The sequence below is a fragment of the Crinia signifera genome, chromosome 6 (assembly GCF_055691185.1).
Source record: "Crinia signifera chromosome 6, ASM5569118v1, whole genome shotgun sequence".
In the NCBI taxonomy this organism is placed as follows: domain Eukaryota; kingdom Metazoa; phylum Chordata; class Amphibia; order Anura; family Myobatrachidae; genus Crinia; species Crinia signifera.
This window is the reverse complement of record NC_139222.1, coordinates 49,376,867-49,395,275: the sequence shown is the minus strand read 5'-3', so window position 1 is coordinate 49,395,275 and position 18,409 is coordinate 49,376,867. Positions and strand designations below refer to the sequence as shown.

At 45.7% G+C, this 18,409-nt stretch overlaps 1 protein-coding gene across 2 annotated transcripts in view; it reads right to left on the bottom strand.

Annotated features, from left to right (window-relative positions):
* RASSF4 (Ras association domain family member 4) overlaps positions 1 to 18,409 on the bottom strand; it is a 166,567-nt gene that overhangs the window by 89,306 nt on the left and 58,852 nt on the right. For both annotated transcript variants that reach the window (XM_083146133.1, XM_083146134.1), the window contains exon 3: positions 6,405 to 6,483. In XM_083146133.1, coding sequence (XP_083002259.1) covers positions 6,405 to 6,463 — 59 coding nt within the window. In that variant the 5' untranslated portion in view covers positions 6,464 to 6,483. The remainder of the gene's footprint in view (positions 1 to 6,404; positions 6,484 to 18,409) is intronic.

Here is an 18,409-nt window from a genome sequence, read left to right as displayed (position 1 = left end):
AGATGGAAGCCCTCCTCCCTCTCGAAAAACATAAATAAAATAAAGCTCATTAAAGCACAGTAACCAACTGTATGTTCAGAGATATCACAACTCCAAGGAAAGGCCAAGTGTGTCCGTGGCTGTGGTGTATAGGCCTCACCCTACCAATACTGAACAGGAAGAGAAGGCTCCTTCCACCATTTGCATGTCCTCTGAAAATGTTGGGAGGAGCAGTGCTAGTCAACATGCTGAAGTTGAGATCGAGGATGTCACTGTAGAAGTACACCAGGATGAGGAGGATATTGGTGTAGCTGGCGCTAATAAAAATGTTGACTATGACGATTCTGATGATGGGAATGTAAGTTTTATTTATACAGTATAGCGCATTTTCTCCAACAGGACTCAAGGCGCTTTACAGACATCAAAACAATGCACATAATACATAGGATTTGAGTAGTACAGCAATAGATAAGTCACATAGACATACTGTAAGAGAAAACCTTGAGAGTAAGCAAAATGCAGGATTGGTGCAGGCATTTTGAATAATAACTTCCACCAGTTGTGTATTCACGCTAACAAGGTATTATTATTTACCGTTTCTTATACAGCGCAGCATATTCCGTTGCGCTTTACCATTGGAAACAACAGTGGTTAAACAAACTGGGTAGAAACAAACCGACATGGAGGTAGGAGGGCCCTGCTCGCAAGCTTACAATCTATAGGGATAATAGGAGGGATACAGAAGGATGGAATTCCATAGCATGGCAGTCCCATCGGATTACAAGACAGTCCCGACGGGATGCAATTAGATATAAATGCAACTGGAGGTTGTGTGAGGGTCCGAAATATGATAAGCTTCCCTAAAGAGGTGAGTTTTCAGGGGACGCTTGAAATTTTGGAGGCTAGAGGAGAGTCTTAGTGTGCGTGGAAGGGCATTCCATAGGGTGGGTGCTGCCTGACAAAAATCCTGCAAGTGTAAGTGGGAGCAAGTAATGACTGTGGATGATATACGCAGATCTTGTGCAGAGCGGAGAGGTCGGGGGGGATATATTGTCTTCTTAAATATTTTTATTGAGAGAAGAAAATGGTACAAAATACAAACAGGTTCATAGAACACATATAAGGCATCTGCATGGCAAGGTAGAAACATTGCATATACAGCCAGTTACAATTAAACGGCATTTCCTGGAGTCATAAAGTGGGGATATATTTTGAGATAAGCGAAGAGATATAAGTCGGTGTAGTCAGAGTAATGGCACAAAGTAAAGGTAAAGGCCCCCATACATTAGTCCGACTTGTCCTAAGGACAAGTCGGACCTGATTCCCCCCTGCAGCTCCCCGGGAGGGGGACACACGATTTGGCACTTGATGTGCCAAGTTTTGCAAATGATACATCGCATGCGATGTATCATTTGCAACTCCAGGGGAGCTGCAATGTGAAGGGAGCAGGGGGCAGGGGGACATTGAGGCGGCTGGGGGGACGGACGCTGCGGCAATTACTTACAGCTGAGCCGGGCAGGGGGAGCCGGGAGCTGTCTGTACCGAAGAAAAAAAAAAGCCCATACAATGAATGGGCAGCCTGTGATTGGCTGCTGAGCGCTCTCTCAGCCAATTGCTGACTGGCTGAGAGAGTGCTCAGCCAATCACAGGCTGCCCATTCATTGTATGGGCTTTTTTTTTTTTCCTTCCGTACTGACAGCTCCCGCCGGCTCTATGCCGCCTGTGTCCCCCGCAGCGTCCCCAGCCCCCCCTGCTCCCTCTACCGCCGCGCCGCCCCACTAGGTCCCAAGTCGGGTGGTCGGACGTGCAGCAGGTCCGACCACCCGACGCAGATCCGATGCGCACGGGACCGCGCATCGGATCTGAGGGGACATCAAAACGAGCCGATTTTGGTCCGATTTCGGCCAGATCCGACTGATCTGGCTGAAATCTGACCAAAATCGGCTAGTGTATGGGGGCCTTAAGGCAGCCATCTTGGGCACACTGCGTAGGATTACCCTGGTTAGAATAGGCTAACCCTAGAAGAAATGACACAAAATGGGGTGATTGCAGTGTAGAGTAAAATAGAGATGATGTGGTTTGCTTAAATAAGGCAACAGTGGAGACAGTTGCTGCCCATGGGATGAAAAAGCACATTTTCATGCCTAGGCAAAAGACCAAAAATCCACCTCTCGGTCTGGAATTATTTATTATTTAAAGCCTTAGTAAGCAGGGGTAAGGACATCAACCACCTGGAAAGTAACATCCTCCCTTATACCTCATTTGCAGAACATTCATAAAAAATGAAAAGTCTGTCAAATTCAGAAACGTTGGCTAAAAGCGTCATCCGTCCAGCAACACCTAGCTCCCTTTTCTCTGTTGTATCCAAGCGCCTGCAATTCACACCACCAACACCCTCATAGTCAAGTGTCTCCTCAATCAGGATTGGAAGTAGTCCTGTAGGCAAGGTCATAGGCATGACTGACTCATAGGAGGAAATTTACTAACATGGGTGTTCTCTTCCCAATTAAATGTTGCTATGGGCAACCAATCTATTGTCTTCTAGAAGGTGATATAAATATATATATATATATATATATATATATATATATATATATAAAAATAAATAAGAATAGATTCTAATTGGTTGCCCATAGCAATATCCCATGTGAAATAGAACTCATAGTAAAATTTCCCCCATAGTGACATGGTTTGTGAGATTGAAAAAGACGTCGGTACTTGTTTCCTAGCACGGCCACAACGATCATGATCGTGGGCATCGTGAGGAAAAATCGGGGGCATCGCGGCCATCGCAAGCACTAAAAAATCGGGTGCGATGGTCGCGACGCGATGCCCGCGATTTCCCCATAGGGAACAATGTTAAATGCCTCAATTTAGCCACGATGCCCACGATTTCCCATAGGAAACAATGTTAAATGGGTCAATTTACCCAAATCATCATAGGGAACAATGTTAAATGGGCCATAAACCCCCCAAAACACCCCTGAACAGTGAAATGTCCCCCCAAAAGTATTGTACGCCACCCCACGATCAACGTGAACCCGAAGCGTGGCGAGCGCAGCGAGGCCGCGAGGGGCGGCGGTACGCGTCCTCCGACCTTTTCATACCCCCACTATCCACGTCAGCGTGGAGTTGAGAATAGAATAGTGTGGTGAGCGCAGCGAGCCACCGAGCCCGAAGCGTGGCGAGCGCAGCGAGGGGACGCGGATACCTGTGAAGCCCGCGAAGGGACGCGTTTACCTGTGAAGGTATCCGCGTCCCCTCGCGGGGCTCACTGCGCTCACCACGCTTCGGGCTCGGTGGCTCGCTGCGCTCGCCACACTATTCTATTCTCAACTCCACGCGACGTGGATAGTGGGGGTATAAAAAGGTCGGAGGACGCGTACCGCTGCGCTCGCCACGCTTCGGGTTCGCGTTGATCGTGGGGTGGCGTAAACTACTTTTGGGGGGACATTTCACTGTTCTGGGGTGTTTTTGGGGCTTTCTGGCCCATTTACCATTGTTCCCTATGATGATTTGCTGAAATTGAGGTATTTAACATTGTTCCCTATGACAAATCGGGGGCATCGCGGGTACATTAAGCCATTTAACATTGTTTCCTATGGGGAAATCGTGGGCATCGCGTCTGGACCATTTAAGCCTTTTTTAGCCGCATACGACGCGACCGACGCGATTTTGACTTTTTTCAATGCATTTCAATGGGAAAATCGGAGGCATCGCGTCGGTCGCGTCGTATACCACTAAAAATTACACCCGATTCCCGCGATTGTGGCCGTGCTAGGAAACAAGTACCAAGAAGTCAACCGAGATCAACCTATAATTATACTATTTACAAGGAAGATGAAGTAGGACAGCAGTCACCCAGTTGTAAAGCAGATTACGGTGTCCAATATCCGAATTTAGTGCAGTGGGATTTACACAGCTGATTGACTTAATATCCTCACTCTAGAATCCACTACATTACACAATTCTCAGACTGTACAAGGACATTTAAAAAAGTACCATTAGTGTCCTCACTCAGAAATGCTATTGTACCCACTGTCCACTTAACCACTGACATGTGGTTAAGTAGAACAGGACAAACTAAGAACTACATGACTGTGACGACCCACCACCAACAGCAGCAGCAGCAGCATCAAACACCAGCTCATTCTTAGGCAGGCTACGCTGGGTATGACCGGTTCAGTAATAGGAGAAAGCTGAGAAACTCTTTTGCATCATTGCACAATGGCTTACCCCTGTCCATGAAGACATGATATGTATCTGGTACCAGGTCTCGAAGTGGAAATTTAAAAGTAGGGGCATGGAAAGATAAAGGTATAAATCACTCCAGAAAAAGGGCCGTGGTCAATTTAAAAGGGGTATGGCCAATTGAAAAGGGGCGTGGGCAATCATATCCCTTCCCCTATCTCTGTGTGCCTCATATCCCTTCCCCCATCACTGTGTGCCTCACAGTCTGACTCTGTCCCCACCTTATCATCCCTGTGTGCCTCACAGCCTGCTCCCCATCACTCAGCCTTTCCATCTGCGTCACCAGCACCCCCCAGCCTCCCACCCTGCAGTGGTTGCAGGGTAAACCCCTAATGAGCAAACTCCGGGAAGGGAGGGAGGGTGGAAAGTGCAGGCGCGGGACTCCAGCAAGAGAGATTGAATGTCAGGAAGAGAAAGTTGAAGAGAGAGGGAGAGATAGAAGGTGTCAGGGAGAGAGAAACACTACCAGATAGAGAGAGGGAAGAAAGAGAGGAAAAAGACTAGGGGCAGCTACAGAGATTAAGAGAGGTGAGACATAGGAGTGAGAGAGGGTTGAGACAAAGAGGGGGTGGGAGAAAGAGATAGGAGAGCAGAGGAGAGAGAGGGTGAGAAAGAAAATGGGAGGGGTGTTGGGAGACAGCACAGGAGAGAGTAAAAAGAGATAGGAGAGGAATGAGGGGGGGGGGGGGCAGCGAGTGCAGGAGTGAGAAAGAGAGGGGGTGAGGAGACAGTGAATGGTTAGAGAGGCGGGTGGGGAGACAAGGAATTAGAAAGAGGGGGGGCTGTGGATAGAGGAGGGAAATATAAGGGGGCTAGGGAGACAGGGATAGGGAGTTGGAGCGCAAGAGAGGGGTGCTGGAGAGACAGGGATAAGGAGAGAGAGGGGGGCTGGGTAGACAGAGAGGAGAGGCAGGGTGGAGGGGGAGAGTGGTGGATGGGCTGACGGATTCGGAGAGAGAAAATGTGCACATGAGAGGGGTGCTGCGGAGAGAGAGGGGGTCTGGGGAGACAGGGATGGGAAGAGAGAGGGGGGTTGGGGAGACAGGGAGGATGAGAGAGGGGGAGTTAGGAAGCCATGAGGGCCATGAAGCCATGAGGGCGAGAGAGGGGTGCTGGGGAGAGAGAGGGGGCTGGGGAGAGAGAGGGGAAGGGAAAGAGGGGGCAGAGAAAATGAGAGCGACAGCAGGGTTGGTTATGCAGGTATCCAGTAATAATGATGTTCCTCCTAACCCCCCACACCACCGCCTTGCTCACCAGCAGCACCACCTGGTCTTCTGATCCAGACTCCTGAGCGACTGTTCCATGTCTTCCGGTGGCAGGCCTTATGCCGAGCAGCAGCTTCAGATTTTCTGATCCCCAGCGGCAGTCTCCCGATGACCGGCAGCTCCTTGTCTTCTGATCCCCGGCGCCAGGCCTCCAGCTGAGCGACAGCTCAAGGTCTTCTGATCCCCGCGCTGGTCCTCCTGCTAGGCAGATCTTTTGATGTCCATTTTCTGCTGAGTGCCATTTCCATGTCTTCTGGTCCCCGGCAGCGCCGCTTGGCCTCCCGCTGAGTGACAGCTCCAGGCCTCCTGCTGATGTGCTATTGTGCTGGCACTGGCAGGTCAGGTGGGGAGGCAACAAGAAGAGACCACAGCAGCTGAAGGGGGTGGGGGAATGCACAGGACGGTGGTCTCACTTCTGCCCCTGCGGCACTGTTTTAAAAAATGCAACAAGGCTGCTTTGCTCTGCAGCCGCTGAATGGGACCCCACACGATCACTGCTGGCCATTGCACTGCTCACTGGCTGTGCTCTGCAGCTGCTGGGTGGGAAACCCCGCACGAGCACCGCTGACGGTATCAAGCAGCGGCTGCTTTGAATAAAAAGAGGGGGTGGAAATTAGTGAAGTAGCGGTATGACATACAGTTGTACACTGGCCCACTTCGAGCACTGTATGGTACTAAATTTGAGCAAGAACATGATTGCTTGGCATTAAAATTAAGTGCATGATATAGTACACAACTTTGTTCCATGTTTTGAAACCTTGCTTTATGCACAAATAAAATATATTTGTGTGATATCTCATTCAAATATAAAAATATTCCGAAATATGGAATAATCCGTTATCCAAAACGCTTCCGGTCTTGAGCATTTTGGATAAGGAATACTCAACCTGTAGTTTATTCCTACAATACCTTAATATATATTTGTTGCTGTTGATCCTCACGTATAGGTTTGAGTCACCATCTCCCATCCTTAGAATTCCTTATGTTCCTGCAATAAACACAAAGTATAGAACACACTGAAAAATATAGTAGACATGTTACACTGCAACTATAAAATAGTATTGGACTATGAAAGCCTTATCCTAGTTAATCAGCAGGTTATTATGATCAAAAAATAGACAGATATGGTTGTAAAAACAACGCAATTGGGCGCTGTGGTAGGATGTATTGTGAAGCTGCTACTAGGTAGGGGATTGAGAGTCCCTTAAGCAAAAAGACAAAAATACACAAGATAGTAGCGCTAAACAGTGATAAATTATTATTATTTTTTTTTAATAATGACATAATATCATAATGCACATACAATTAAAATTAAATAGCACAGGCACATCTATTGCTTTGCTACCTAAAGTGAGGGTCCATTCCTAGTATACCGCCATCAATTTTTGTATATAGATTTCCGGATAGACAACAATGTCTATTTGGTTTGAAGATATGTAGTATAGTTACCGCAGTGGGTGTCCAAATGAGGATTTAATCCATGTAGGAAAGCATAACAGCAGAGTCCTTCAAATGGAGGTAGGAACTGAAGAGAGTTTTTGAAGTTCCATATAGCGAATTTGGTAACAAACTCCAGTGGCGGCTGGTCTGGAACCGAATAACAAGGTGGGTAGCAGGCGGGTAGCCAAAGTGTTTGAGCCTGACGCATTTCGCTGTAGCCAGGTACAGCTTTATCAAAGCTGTACCTTCCGCTATATGGAACAACTCCTCCATCTGTGGGAACCTCCCCCATCCTCCGATGGTCGCCGACCATCGAATGATGTACCAAGCAGTCAGACAGCTCCGAGTGCTCCAGACCACTCGGACATTTCTCTGTGCAAAAGCAGGAAAATGGGCGGGCAGCTGGCACCCGGCTATGTAAGCTGTCCACCCCCTACACGTGCGTCACGGCCGGATTACCATAGGTACGCCCATCATTTTCATGGGAACGCCCATGAAACGCGGGGCGTACGCATATAGTAATGAGCCCAAAAAGCCCTTCACGCCCTCTCCACCCCCTGTTCGGATTGTTCCGACCGATCGTTTTCTGTATGGAGTTCATGCCGTATTCGGACGTGCGCGGCGTTCGCACATGCGCAAAAATGCCTCTGCACATGCGCAAACACAAAACATCGTCCGTCCGACCGAAAACGCAGCCATCTGACTCAATCAGAATAAGGGCCGCTGTAGAGTCCTGCCTTGTACATCCATGTTCAAAGTTTGTTATTATTGTAAACTTAAAAACTACATAAGCGATGCATATAATTAAGAGAAAGAGCAGGAAATAAAGTTTCTGAACAGTTAACCTCTCCTGCTGGCTTCTTAGAAACTTGGACTGACTGGGTGAACCTGGGATAAGTATAGACATTAAGAAAAAGTGTTTGCGATAGGTGTATCATAAAATCTCCAGTAAATATAGATAAAGCCAAAGAAGGTAGTAAGACCTACTGTACTTGTTGAAGTAAAGACACAGAATTGTGTCAGGGCTTGTTCATGTATTCAGAGCCAGTCCTAGCCTAAATGACTCCCTAGACAAGATTTTGGCTGGTGCCCCCTAGCACCACCACTAGTTCCGCCTCTGACCCAGTCATCATTTTGGTGCTCCTACCTGCAATATTTTAAATAGAAACAGTGCGCACATTTGGTGCGCAGCCCAAACAGGGGTGTCTTCTTGCTGGGAAGGGGCATGGCCACACAATAGAACCCCCAATTCAAATTATGCCACACAGTAGTGCAACTTTATTCACATTACAGTATATCATGCGATGGTGTCCCTTATTCATGTTACATCTTACAGTAGTACCACTTTACCTTATATACATTACTCCTCACATTATTCACATTATACCCTTAGAAAAAAATCCTGAGAAAATATTGTATTTTAAGCACCTCCATGGCCACACTGCAACCCAGCACAAAGCAGTGTGTGCTGGGCAGAGGAGAAGAGCTGCAGCTGCTGCTGTCACATAAGGGGAGGGGGCCCCCACTGGGCCCTTCCATCAGACTTTGGCCTGGGTATTTTTTACCCCCATCTCTCGGCACCCCTGATAATGCCACACAGTAATGCCCCTTACACATGACACATATTATTAATGTCCTTATAAACATAATGCCCCTTACACATTATGCCAACCTTTATAAATGTCCTTCATACACATAATGGGTCTTATTCTTGTTCACTCTTTCTGACAAAATCCTTCTTAGATGGACAAAACCATGTGCACTGCAGGGGGCAGATGTAAAATATGCAGAGATAATTAGATTTGGGTGAGTTCTTTAGTTTCTGTGCAGAGTAAATACTGGCTGCTTTATTTTTACACTGCAAATATAGATGTCAATTTGAAGTAAAACCCCACCCAAATCTAATTCTCTCTTCACAAGTAACATCTGCCCCACCTGCAGTGCACATGGTTTTGTCCATCTAAGAAGGATTTTGTCAGAAAGAGTTAACTAGAATAAGGCCCAATGACACACATAATGCCTGTTACACATGTCGCACATTATTAATGCATTTATACATGACACACAAAATGCCCCTTACACAGTATGCCGAAAACTATTGCACAACCAACCCACCCGCAGACAGCAGTCGCACAGCCGATAACACTGTGACCTTTGCCTCTGCTTGGATACAGATGTTTCCTCATACATATTGCCTCAATAGGCCATGCAGCTCCTGGCCAGTTCTGCTAACGTTGGGTCCCTTTTTTGATGAAAATTCATCTTATTTGCATTGTTATGTGACCAGGACACACAAAGAGCTTCCGATGATTAAAATGATATGCGGCATGCCTATATTTTGTGTGTGACTGTGGCTGTACCTGAATACGGAATGCTATGTTACAGTGATTTCCATGAATACACTATTTCATATGCAGATACAAGCCTCACTCACACACAGAATATAGGCATGCTGCATAACATTTTAATCAGCAGAAGCTGCTGGTGCCCCTAGGTATTCCAAACGCCCTATGCATTTGCCTAGTATGCCTATGCCTAGGGCAGGCTCTGCATGTATTATGTTTTATAAGTGGTTCCTTATAAGTAGCTATGAGAAACCTTATTCAAAATGCATGTAGCAATAAGGATCATAGTGCTTCATCACCAAAGCAGGGAAATGGCACAGATGTTTGAAAGTCTAGAGCTCCGATATATTATGCAGCTGCTGGATTAAGTTAGGTGCACCACACACACTGTCAGTTTGAGGGCTTTGTGTTGCAGATGCGTGTCACACCTGGTAGTGTTAGGCCCTGCATGGTGGTATTGTCTTGTCTCCTTACAGGGACCTGTAAGTGGAGAGGCAGTACAAGGCTGAGGACATGGGTTGTCATCTCTGTTAGTCTGTCTCTGTGTGTTGCACCTAGGTGCGCAAGTGCTGATAGGTGTTAATTCGGGCTCTGAGGCCAATAGCACCGAAGATGATCTCCACATAAGCCCAAAGTTTGCTTTGAAGGCAAGTTATGGGACCCACCTCCTCTACTTCCTCCTAGATCCTCATTCCGGTTGCAGTTGAGTTACCAGGACTGTGGTTCTTTAAGGCCTAAAGGTGATAGGGTGCAGCACTAGGTATGTGGTCAAGCTATGGCAGCAGGCAGCACACCACGCAACTGCCCACTGACCCCCTCACAAATGCAGGAGGGAAGAAAACTATGGGCCAGATGTATCAAGCTTCAAAAAGTGATAATATGGAGAGTGATAAATGGCCAGCCAATCATCTCCTATCTGTCATGTTACATGCTGGGTTTGAAAAATGACAGGTAGGAGCGGATTGGCTGGCTGTTTATCACTCTCCATGTTATCACTTTTTGAAGCTTGATACATCTGGCCTAGCGTGGGGACAAAGTGGAGAAAAAATGAAAGGAGATAAACCACTAGCCAATGGACTGTGTTTGAAAATGACAGTTGGGAATTGATTGGCTGCTGCATTCTCCTTCCACTTTATTTCTTCACCAGGCTTAACACTGATTGAATGTGATTGAATTCAATGATTGAAATCAATCACTTAATGCAATTTTAGATGTGTGTTGTTCTCATTGTAAACAAAGACTTCACTTTTCCCATTTCTCTGTGATATAAGAAGAGAGGCTGAATATGAGCAGGGCAACAGCAGTGTGTAAGCTGGAAATCGATGGCGACAAGCAGCTCATTCCAAAACTTCTGTATTGCTACCTGTAGGAAGTAGGCCGTCAACAACAGCACAAGCTACTTCCCTGTTTTTATTCTGACAGCAGCCTCAGCACTAGGGCCCTTATTCAGATCTGAGCTCAGTAGAAATTTGTTTGGAAAATAGGCAAAACCATGTGCACTGCAGGTGGGGCAGATGTAACATGTATAGAGCGAGTTAGATTTGTGTGAGTTATTTTGTTTCTGTGCAGGGTAAATAATGGCTGCATTATTTTTACACTGCAATTTAGATTTCAGTTTCAGCACACCCCACTCAAATTTAACTCTCTCTATACATGTTACATCTGCCCCACCTGCAGTGCACATGGTTTTGCCCATTTTCCAAACAAATTTATACTGAGCTCAGATCTGAATAAGGCCATATAGGAGGGACAGATAAATAACTGGCCAGCAGAGCACTTTACATTCTGGCCCTGGGAGACGAGTACTGCTTATTGACCATGAAACAATATTGGCTTATCAGCTCTGAGAGGCATGGAGAACACGGATATTGTAGTTGGGCATACTGATTACTGACACTGGGATCATTCTGCATACTGGCAATGGTGGTCACACATCCCACTTGCACTGGATGTATACTGTATAGTTGAACTGACATACTCACTGTAAAATCTTCTGACAAAATCACCATGGAGGTAAAGGAACCTTTTAGAACTACAGCAGGACACTGACATTGTCAGACCCAAACCCTGTATAGTCAGGCTTATAGCTACCTTTGGACTTCACGTTATATAGCCACTACTGCTGTATACTAGCTGGACCCACTAAAGAGATAACGTTTCCTTAATAACAAGTGAAGTAAACAATCAAATCTCTTATAAAGTATGCCGCAAGAGACCTTTGGCCTTTTGAATGCTTTCTACTTTTTATGCAATAAAATAATTATTTGCGGTGTGTGTATGAACATAAATCATGAAATTATGTAGTAAAGTGATAAAGACCAACCCACTGCAGTGCAGAATACTTTCTAATATCATGTATTTATTCAGGATTACATTTCATAGTTATTACAGCAGTGAAAATATTGGTTGTCATTTTATTTCCACATTATATTTTACACAAAGATCAGCGGTTCCCATTTGGGGATGCTTCAAAATATGGCCTGAAATGGCAGAAGTATAGGGAAGTCTGTCATAGGGGTGGCCATTGACCCTTCATAATCATTGATAGCTTTGCCATCAATGCGGGAGAACCAGCTTATTCCCCCCCATCAATGGCACAGCATAACCGAATACCTTTTTTTTTTTTTTAATTATCCTGAAGCATAGAATGAAAACCTGCCTCAGGTTCAGATTGGCCCACAGGCAAGTCCGTCAAAGAAAATGGATGACCATCGATAGTTAAAAAACCATCGATGGTCATCCATTACATATTATGCTGCCATCGAAGACCATTTGTACGATCAATAGTGATCACAACGATCTCCATCCCTAGTCTGTCCTTGCCGAGGAGACAGAGCTGCAATGTGTCACTTCTGGCTCCAGAGTTGGCTCTTGGGCATTTCTGGCATCCTCTGCAGCAGGATATAGAGATATATATATACTCAGTTATAGCAGGGGGTCCACAATTTGTGAGCATATATTAAGGACATGATAAAGATATAAAAAGTTGGTTATTGGTGTATTAAAACATTTTCATGCCTCTGTAAAAAAAAAAAAAAAAAAAAAAAAAAAAAAAAAACACATACAAATAAGGTTTCAGCCCCTTTATGATGTTTTAGTGAGCAGTCCGGCAGTGGTATTAACATCGGGGTCTGTGAGGCGGTACCCCTAAACAAAAAGCCTAATCAAGGGGTACGGGAGAGAAAAAAACCCCGGTGCTTTAAAAATCGCTGGGAACCGCTGCTTTAAATCCATTATAAATGGTATCGATTTGGCGCCCATGATTATCAACCAAAAATGGATCATGTGAAGCTTAATACCCGATAACAGCAAATATTGGGGAGAAGGGATACCGGCATCAAGGCTCATAGTAGCAGTGTAGGGACAATACTAATAGGATATCACCCAAAAAATGTAATTGATTGCAAAGTAAAGATATACCCTGCCTCTTTTGCAAAGTTTAACATTCGTAATTAAAATGTTTATCTAGACCAGTGGTAGCCCTCGAGAGCTACCAACAGTTCACATTTTCCAGACAACCTAGCTGCTGCACAGCTGCACTCATTAATCACTGACACATTTTAAAAGATACACAGATGGAGCTAATTAGCTCACTTGTGATTCTGTGAGGAGACCTGCAAAACATGCACTGTTGGTAGCTCTCGAGGACTAGAGTTGGCTACCCCAGATCTAGACAAATTAATCCACTTAGCGATTATAGTTGTTCCCAGTGCCAATTTAACAGCCTAAAACATACCTCCCAACTGTCTCGCTTACTGCGGGAACGTCCCGGTATTTGGGGACGTTCCCGCCCGGGGCCGCCATTGTCTCACGGTGGGCAGCTCGGAGTCCCCTCTAGCCTGAAGAGAATAGACGCTGTGCACATGCGCACAGCATCTATTCAGCGGCGCAGAACGGGGGGGAAATGGGGGCGCGGCATCCCACAAGGCAACGCCCCTTTGTATAGGCCACACCCCATTTTCGGCCACGTTCAATCCCAATTAATACCGCTTTCAGACCGCAAATGCAGGATCGCACAGGGACTTTTAAATGGTTCAGTCCCGGTGCGACCCTGCATGTGCAGTCTGTTCAGATCGCCTCATGAGGTCATGAGGGGGTGCGGCAGAGCGTCATCGGGGGAGGAAGTAGTGCTTAGAGCTGGCACTGCCTCCTCCATAGTGTGAATGGGAAATGGGTCACCCGACCCGTTTAATCCGTTCACACTGCACAGCAACAAACCAGTAAGAACTCTGCTTACAGCCCACACAGGCAAAACACAGCCCTCCTCTGTCTAGAGTATGGATCCCTGACTGGGATTTCTCTGGAGGTAGTTTAGCAGCTGCTTGTGGCATTGTGGCCTGGCAAAGTCTCAGCACCCTCTATAGTTGTACTATAGTAAGTAACATAATGGGGTATCTGGACTGGAACAAAAGGGAGAGACTCTGGGCTGGAACAAAGGAGCAGACAGAGCTGTCAACTAAGGGGAGGGACACTGGTCTGGCATCTACTTAGTAGTTCTGCACTGGTTTCAGGCACAAAATTGGGGCTTGGACTAGCACATTAGTAGGGTCAATTTTCTATACGAAACACTGCTGTTTGCCATATTATGCATCTCATTATAGTGAGCAAAACTGAAATTAAAATCATGGAGCGGAGATCTGTGCAGAGGGAATTGAGGGTGAATATTAGGGAGGGTAAGGTGAGCTATAGAAGGAGGATGGAGGAACAGCTCCAGCTTAAGAATGTCAGGGGAATCTGGAGTGATCTAAAAACCATTTCCGGGTCCAAAGATGTGGTATCCCATCCTAAGGAGTATTTTAAGTGGGTGAATGACATGAACAATTTTTTTCAACAGATTTGATCAGGCTGTCACTTCACCCCCGGTAAACTATCACCAACAGCGGTGTCCTCAATCACCCAAGCCAGGGCATAGCTCTACTATCCCTATTGCTTCCACCCTGTCCTTTACAACAAATCAGGTGAGGAGAGAACTAAGTAGGTGTAATGTAAGGAAGGCTGAGGGTCCAGATGGTATCAGTTCACGAGCACTTAAGTCCTGTGCTGGGCAGCTGTGTGGGATAGTGGCAACCCTCTTTAATCTAAGTCTGGAGCAAAGGAGGGTACCAAAGCTGTGGAAAACCTCATGTGAGGTACCTGTGCCAAAGTCATCACGTCCCAAGGACTTCAATGACTATAGGCCGGTTGCGCTGACATCTCAGCTGATGAAGTCCCTGGAGAGGTTGGTCCTAGGCTATCTTCGACCCCTGGTGAGAACTTCTATGGACCCATTGCAGTTTGCTTATCAGCCGGGAATTGGTGTAGATGACGCTGTCATATATTTAATGCAGAGATCCCTACCTCATCTGGAGAGGGCTGGGGCCACCGTGAGAATAATGTTCTTTGACTTCTCCAGTGCTTTTAACACCATCCAGCCCATGCTTCTGGGGGAAAAACTGGTCAACTCTGGGGTGGATCATCATCTAATCACCTGGATCCTGGATTACCTTACTAACCACCCACAGTATGTGAGGACCAGCGAGTGCCATTCTGATACTATTATTTGTAGTACAGGGGCACCTCAGGGAACGGTTTTGGCACCATTTCTCTTTACCCTCTATACTGCAGATTTCACATATAATTCATCAACCTGTCATCTACAAAAGTTCTCTGATGACTCTGCTATTGTGGGCCTTATTGTAGATGACGAAGATAGGGAGTACAGAGAACTTGTGCAGAACTTTGCTACTTGGTGTCAGGGGAACCATCTTCAACTCAATACGAGGAAGACTAAGGAGTTGGTAGTTGATTTCAGGAAACGTCAGCATACCCCCCCCCCAACTCCTGTGAATATTCAGGGAATGGATATTGAGATCGTAAGAACTTACAAGTATCTGGGTTTTCATCTGAACAATAAATTGGACTGGACTGATAATCCTGCTGCTTTGTATAGGAAAGAGCAGAGTAGACTTTATCTGTTGAGGAGACTGAGGTCCTTTGGAGTGCAGGGAGCGCTCCTGAAGACCTTCTTTGACTGTGTAGTGGCATCAGCCATATTCTACGGAGTGGTCTGCTGGGGCAGCAGTGTTTCAACAGCCGACAATAAGAGACTTAACAGGCTGGTGAGGAAGGCCAGTTCTGTCCTAGGAATGCCTTTGGATTCTGTAGAGGTTGTGGGTGAGAGGAGAATGATCAGCAAGATAACATCATTATTGGATAATGCTTCACACCCGCTCAAAAATATTTTGACGGATCTGTGTAGCACTTTCAGTGATAGGTTGCTTCACCCTCGATGCTCAACGGAGAGGTACTGCAGGTCTTTTCTACCTGCTGCAATCAGAATGTACAACTGTCATGGTCTGTAGAGACCTACATGTTCTTAGATTCTAGATTTATATTGTTTGGACTTCTTATCTTATTTGCTATTTTCACCTTTATCTGTACTAGAACCTTGCTGTAACAATTGTAAATTTCTCCATTGTGAGACGAATAAAGGAATTCTATCTTCTATTCAACATGTTTTTTAGAATGTAAGCTCTCACGAGCAGGGCCCTCTCTCCTCATGTGCCTTTCTTAGAATATATAGACCTCTGCCACCCTGATGCTTGTTTCAGTGTCCTGTCCACTGATGCAACTATCCATATTAACCATGTACTTGTCCTAAACTATCTTGTGCTGTAATTCGTTATGTGTTTTTGCTAATAACTATGCTCTGTAAAGCGCTGCGGAATATGTATGCGCTATATAAGAAACGGTTAATAAATAATGTTTCTTTTAAGAACGTTATTAGTGTTTTAGATCAAAATGTACTCAGCAATTAACCCTTTCTTAATACAGCAAGTTTGGATGATCCTGTATTGCAATGATCCATGGACATTCGCTTTACAAACACTGACTGTTATACTGTAGTACAGTGGTTCTCAACCTCAGTCCTTAGGACCCCCACACAGTGCACGTTTTCCAGGTCCCCAGCAGCTGCCCTCTGCATCACCAACTGTCTAAACATGCACAGGTGACCTGGAAAACATGAACTGTGTGGGAGTCCTGAGGACCGGGGTTGAGAACCACTGCTGTAGTACATGCGGGAGCATTACCAATGCAATATAAAGGGTATTTACGTTGCTGGCAATTAGACCCTGACTGCCTGGTACTTTCTAGCTTTTCAGGGTTTAAAACATCACATCCCTTGTCCGAAAACGATGTGTTAACATTCTGTACTCAACCTGCCAGAATATACAGAAACTGTGATTGCAGGATCAGGCCAGAGGTGTTGCTTGAATGCACCCCTGACAACTGCTACAGCAATCATAATAGGGTTCTAAGAACCACAAGGAAAACAAGAAAGCAGTCGTGCTCAGAGACAGCATTTGCTATACTCTCTGTAGTCTATCCGAGGGAAAGGCACCTAGGTAGTGCCCCTCAGTGGCGTAACTACTGTAAGGCAGCCCCAGCAGCTGCTTGGGGGAGCAAGCAGCAGTTGGGTCTGTGTGGGCGCCGGCACCTGCTCGACGCACTGCCATTCTGCTGCCTGCCTCTGCCCACTGGCTGAGCACCAGAGACGATTGAGCCGCAGCGCAAGTGCGGCCATGGCAGAGATGACAAATCCCCCCACTGATTCAATTGACTGTACACAAAGCCAGCTATTGGCTACTGTGTACAGGTTGGGCGGGCGGATGGGCATGCTAGGGCGGCCTGGGATGTGTCGGATCCAAGGGAAGCAGCAGTGTCTGCTGGTCTCTCTTCCTCTCTCCTGCTTCAGCTTCACTGTTATGCGTGTGATGTCCTCACGTCACACGCTGGGGAAACACGCTGGAGAGGAGCGGGGGCGGGGGGGGGGGGGGGCATCTATGGCCAGAACACCACTGAGAAAGTGACATTGTTTATTCAAGCCAAATGTTTCCTGTTCATTAGAATTAATTTTTAGAACAAATAACTGATTTGTGCTTTAATCCTTTCATTCACCAGAAGGGTTGGCGTTTGGACAAATGAAACATTTGCTTTATATACCATTCCAAGCAGGGTTCGTCAGGCATTGCTGCTATAGATTATCAGCTGCACAAAGTTCTATTCTTTCCAAGCAAAAAGGTAAATAAATTAGCTGTGACGTCCTAGTTAGTTAGGGTTCCTTTTTTAATGGGAGTGGTCATTTATCACCTCAAATTCTTGATTCAGTTTTGTACTAACAATAGCATGGAAGTGGAAAAATAAATACAAAACTATAAGCAACAGCAGATTTCAATTACAGGAAAATCCAGTATTCTAGTATCTACTTCACCGTTAAGGACCTTGTTTAATGCAAACAATCATAAACGGTGGCTGGAGAAAAAAAAAAAAAAAAGATTCCTTTTGTATTCAATTCGATGTTAAAATGGAAGCAAATCTGCAAATAGAAAATATGGTAAAACAGAGCTTGCACCATAGTTGTCGACCCTCCTGCATTCTGCAGGAGACTCCCTGAAATAGCAGCAATCTCCCTCTCTCCCTCATTAGTCTAGCAATCTCCTTTATTTCACCTAGCCCACATTACACAGTTACATTTTTGTGGAAAAAAAGGAATGAGAGACAGATACATTTACATTGATGTCCACGCCCTACCTTTCACCCTATAATTGATTAATGGGAAGTGTTAGACCAATTAAGATGGATTCAATCTAAAATCTATCCAAAATAATTCTACTGCATTTATTGCACACAGCAAGCTTAAAAGTGTCCGGACTGCACCAGGGCAGGACAACTCCTCCTTGGTCTAGAACAGTGGTTCCCAACCCTGGTTCTCAAGTACCCCCAACAGTGCACGTTTTCCAGGTCACCCGGCAGGTGCACTCATTATTCAAATACATTTGAAAAGATCCACAGGTGGAGCTAATTATAGCACTTGTGATTCTGTGTGGAGACCTGGAAAACATGCACTGTTGGGGGTACTTGAGGACCAGGGTTGGGAACCACTGGTCTAGAAATACAAGTAAAATATTTTGCTAGCTTACAACCCTGACCTTAACAGATAGGGTTAGGAACCCCAATACGTAATCAGGCTAATCACCCTCACAGCCGTTGGTGATTCCAATAATCTGTTCCCCTATCTATTAACTCTGAACACTAGTTCTTTCATTCTCTCCGAGACCCAGTATATATAACATATATAATGCAAATTTA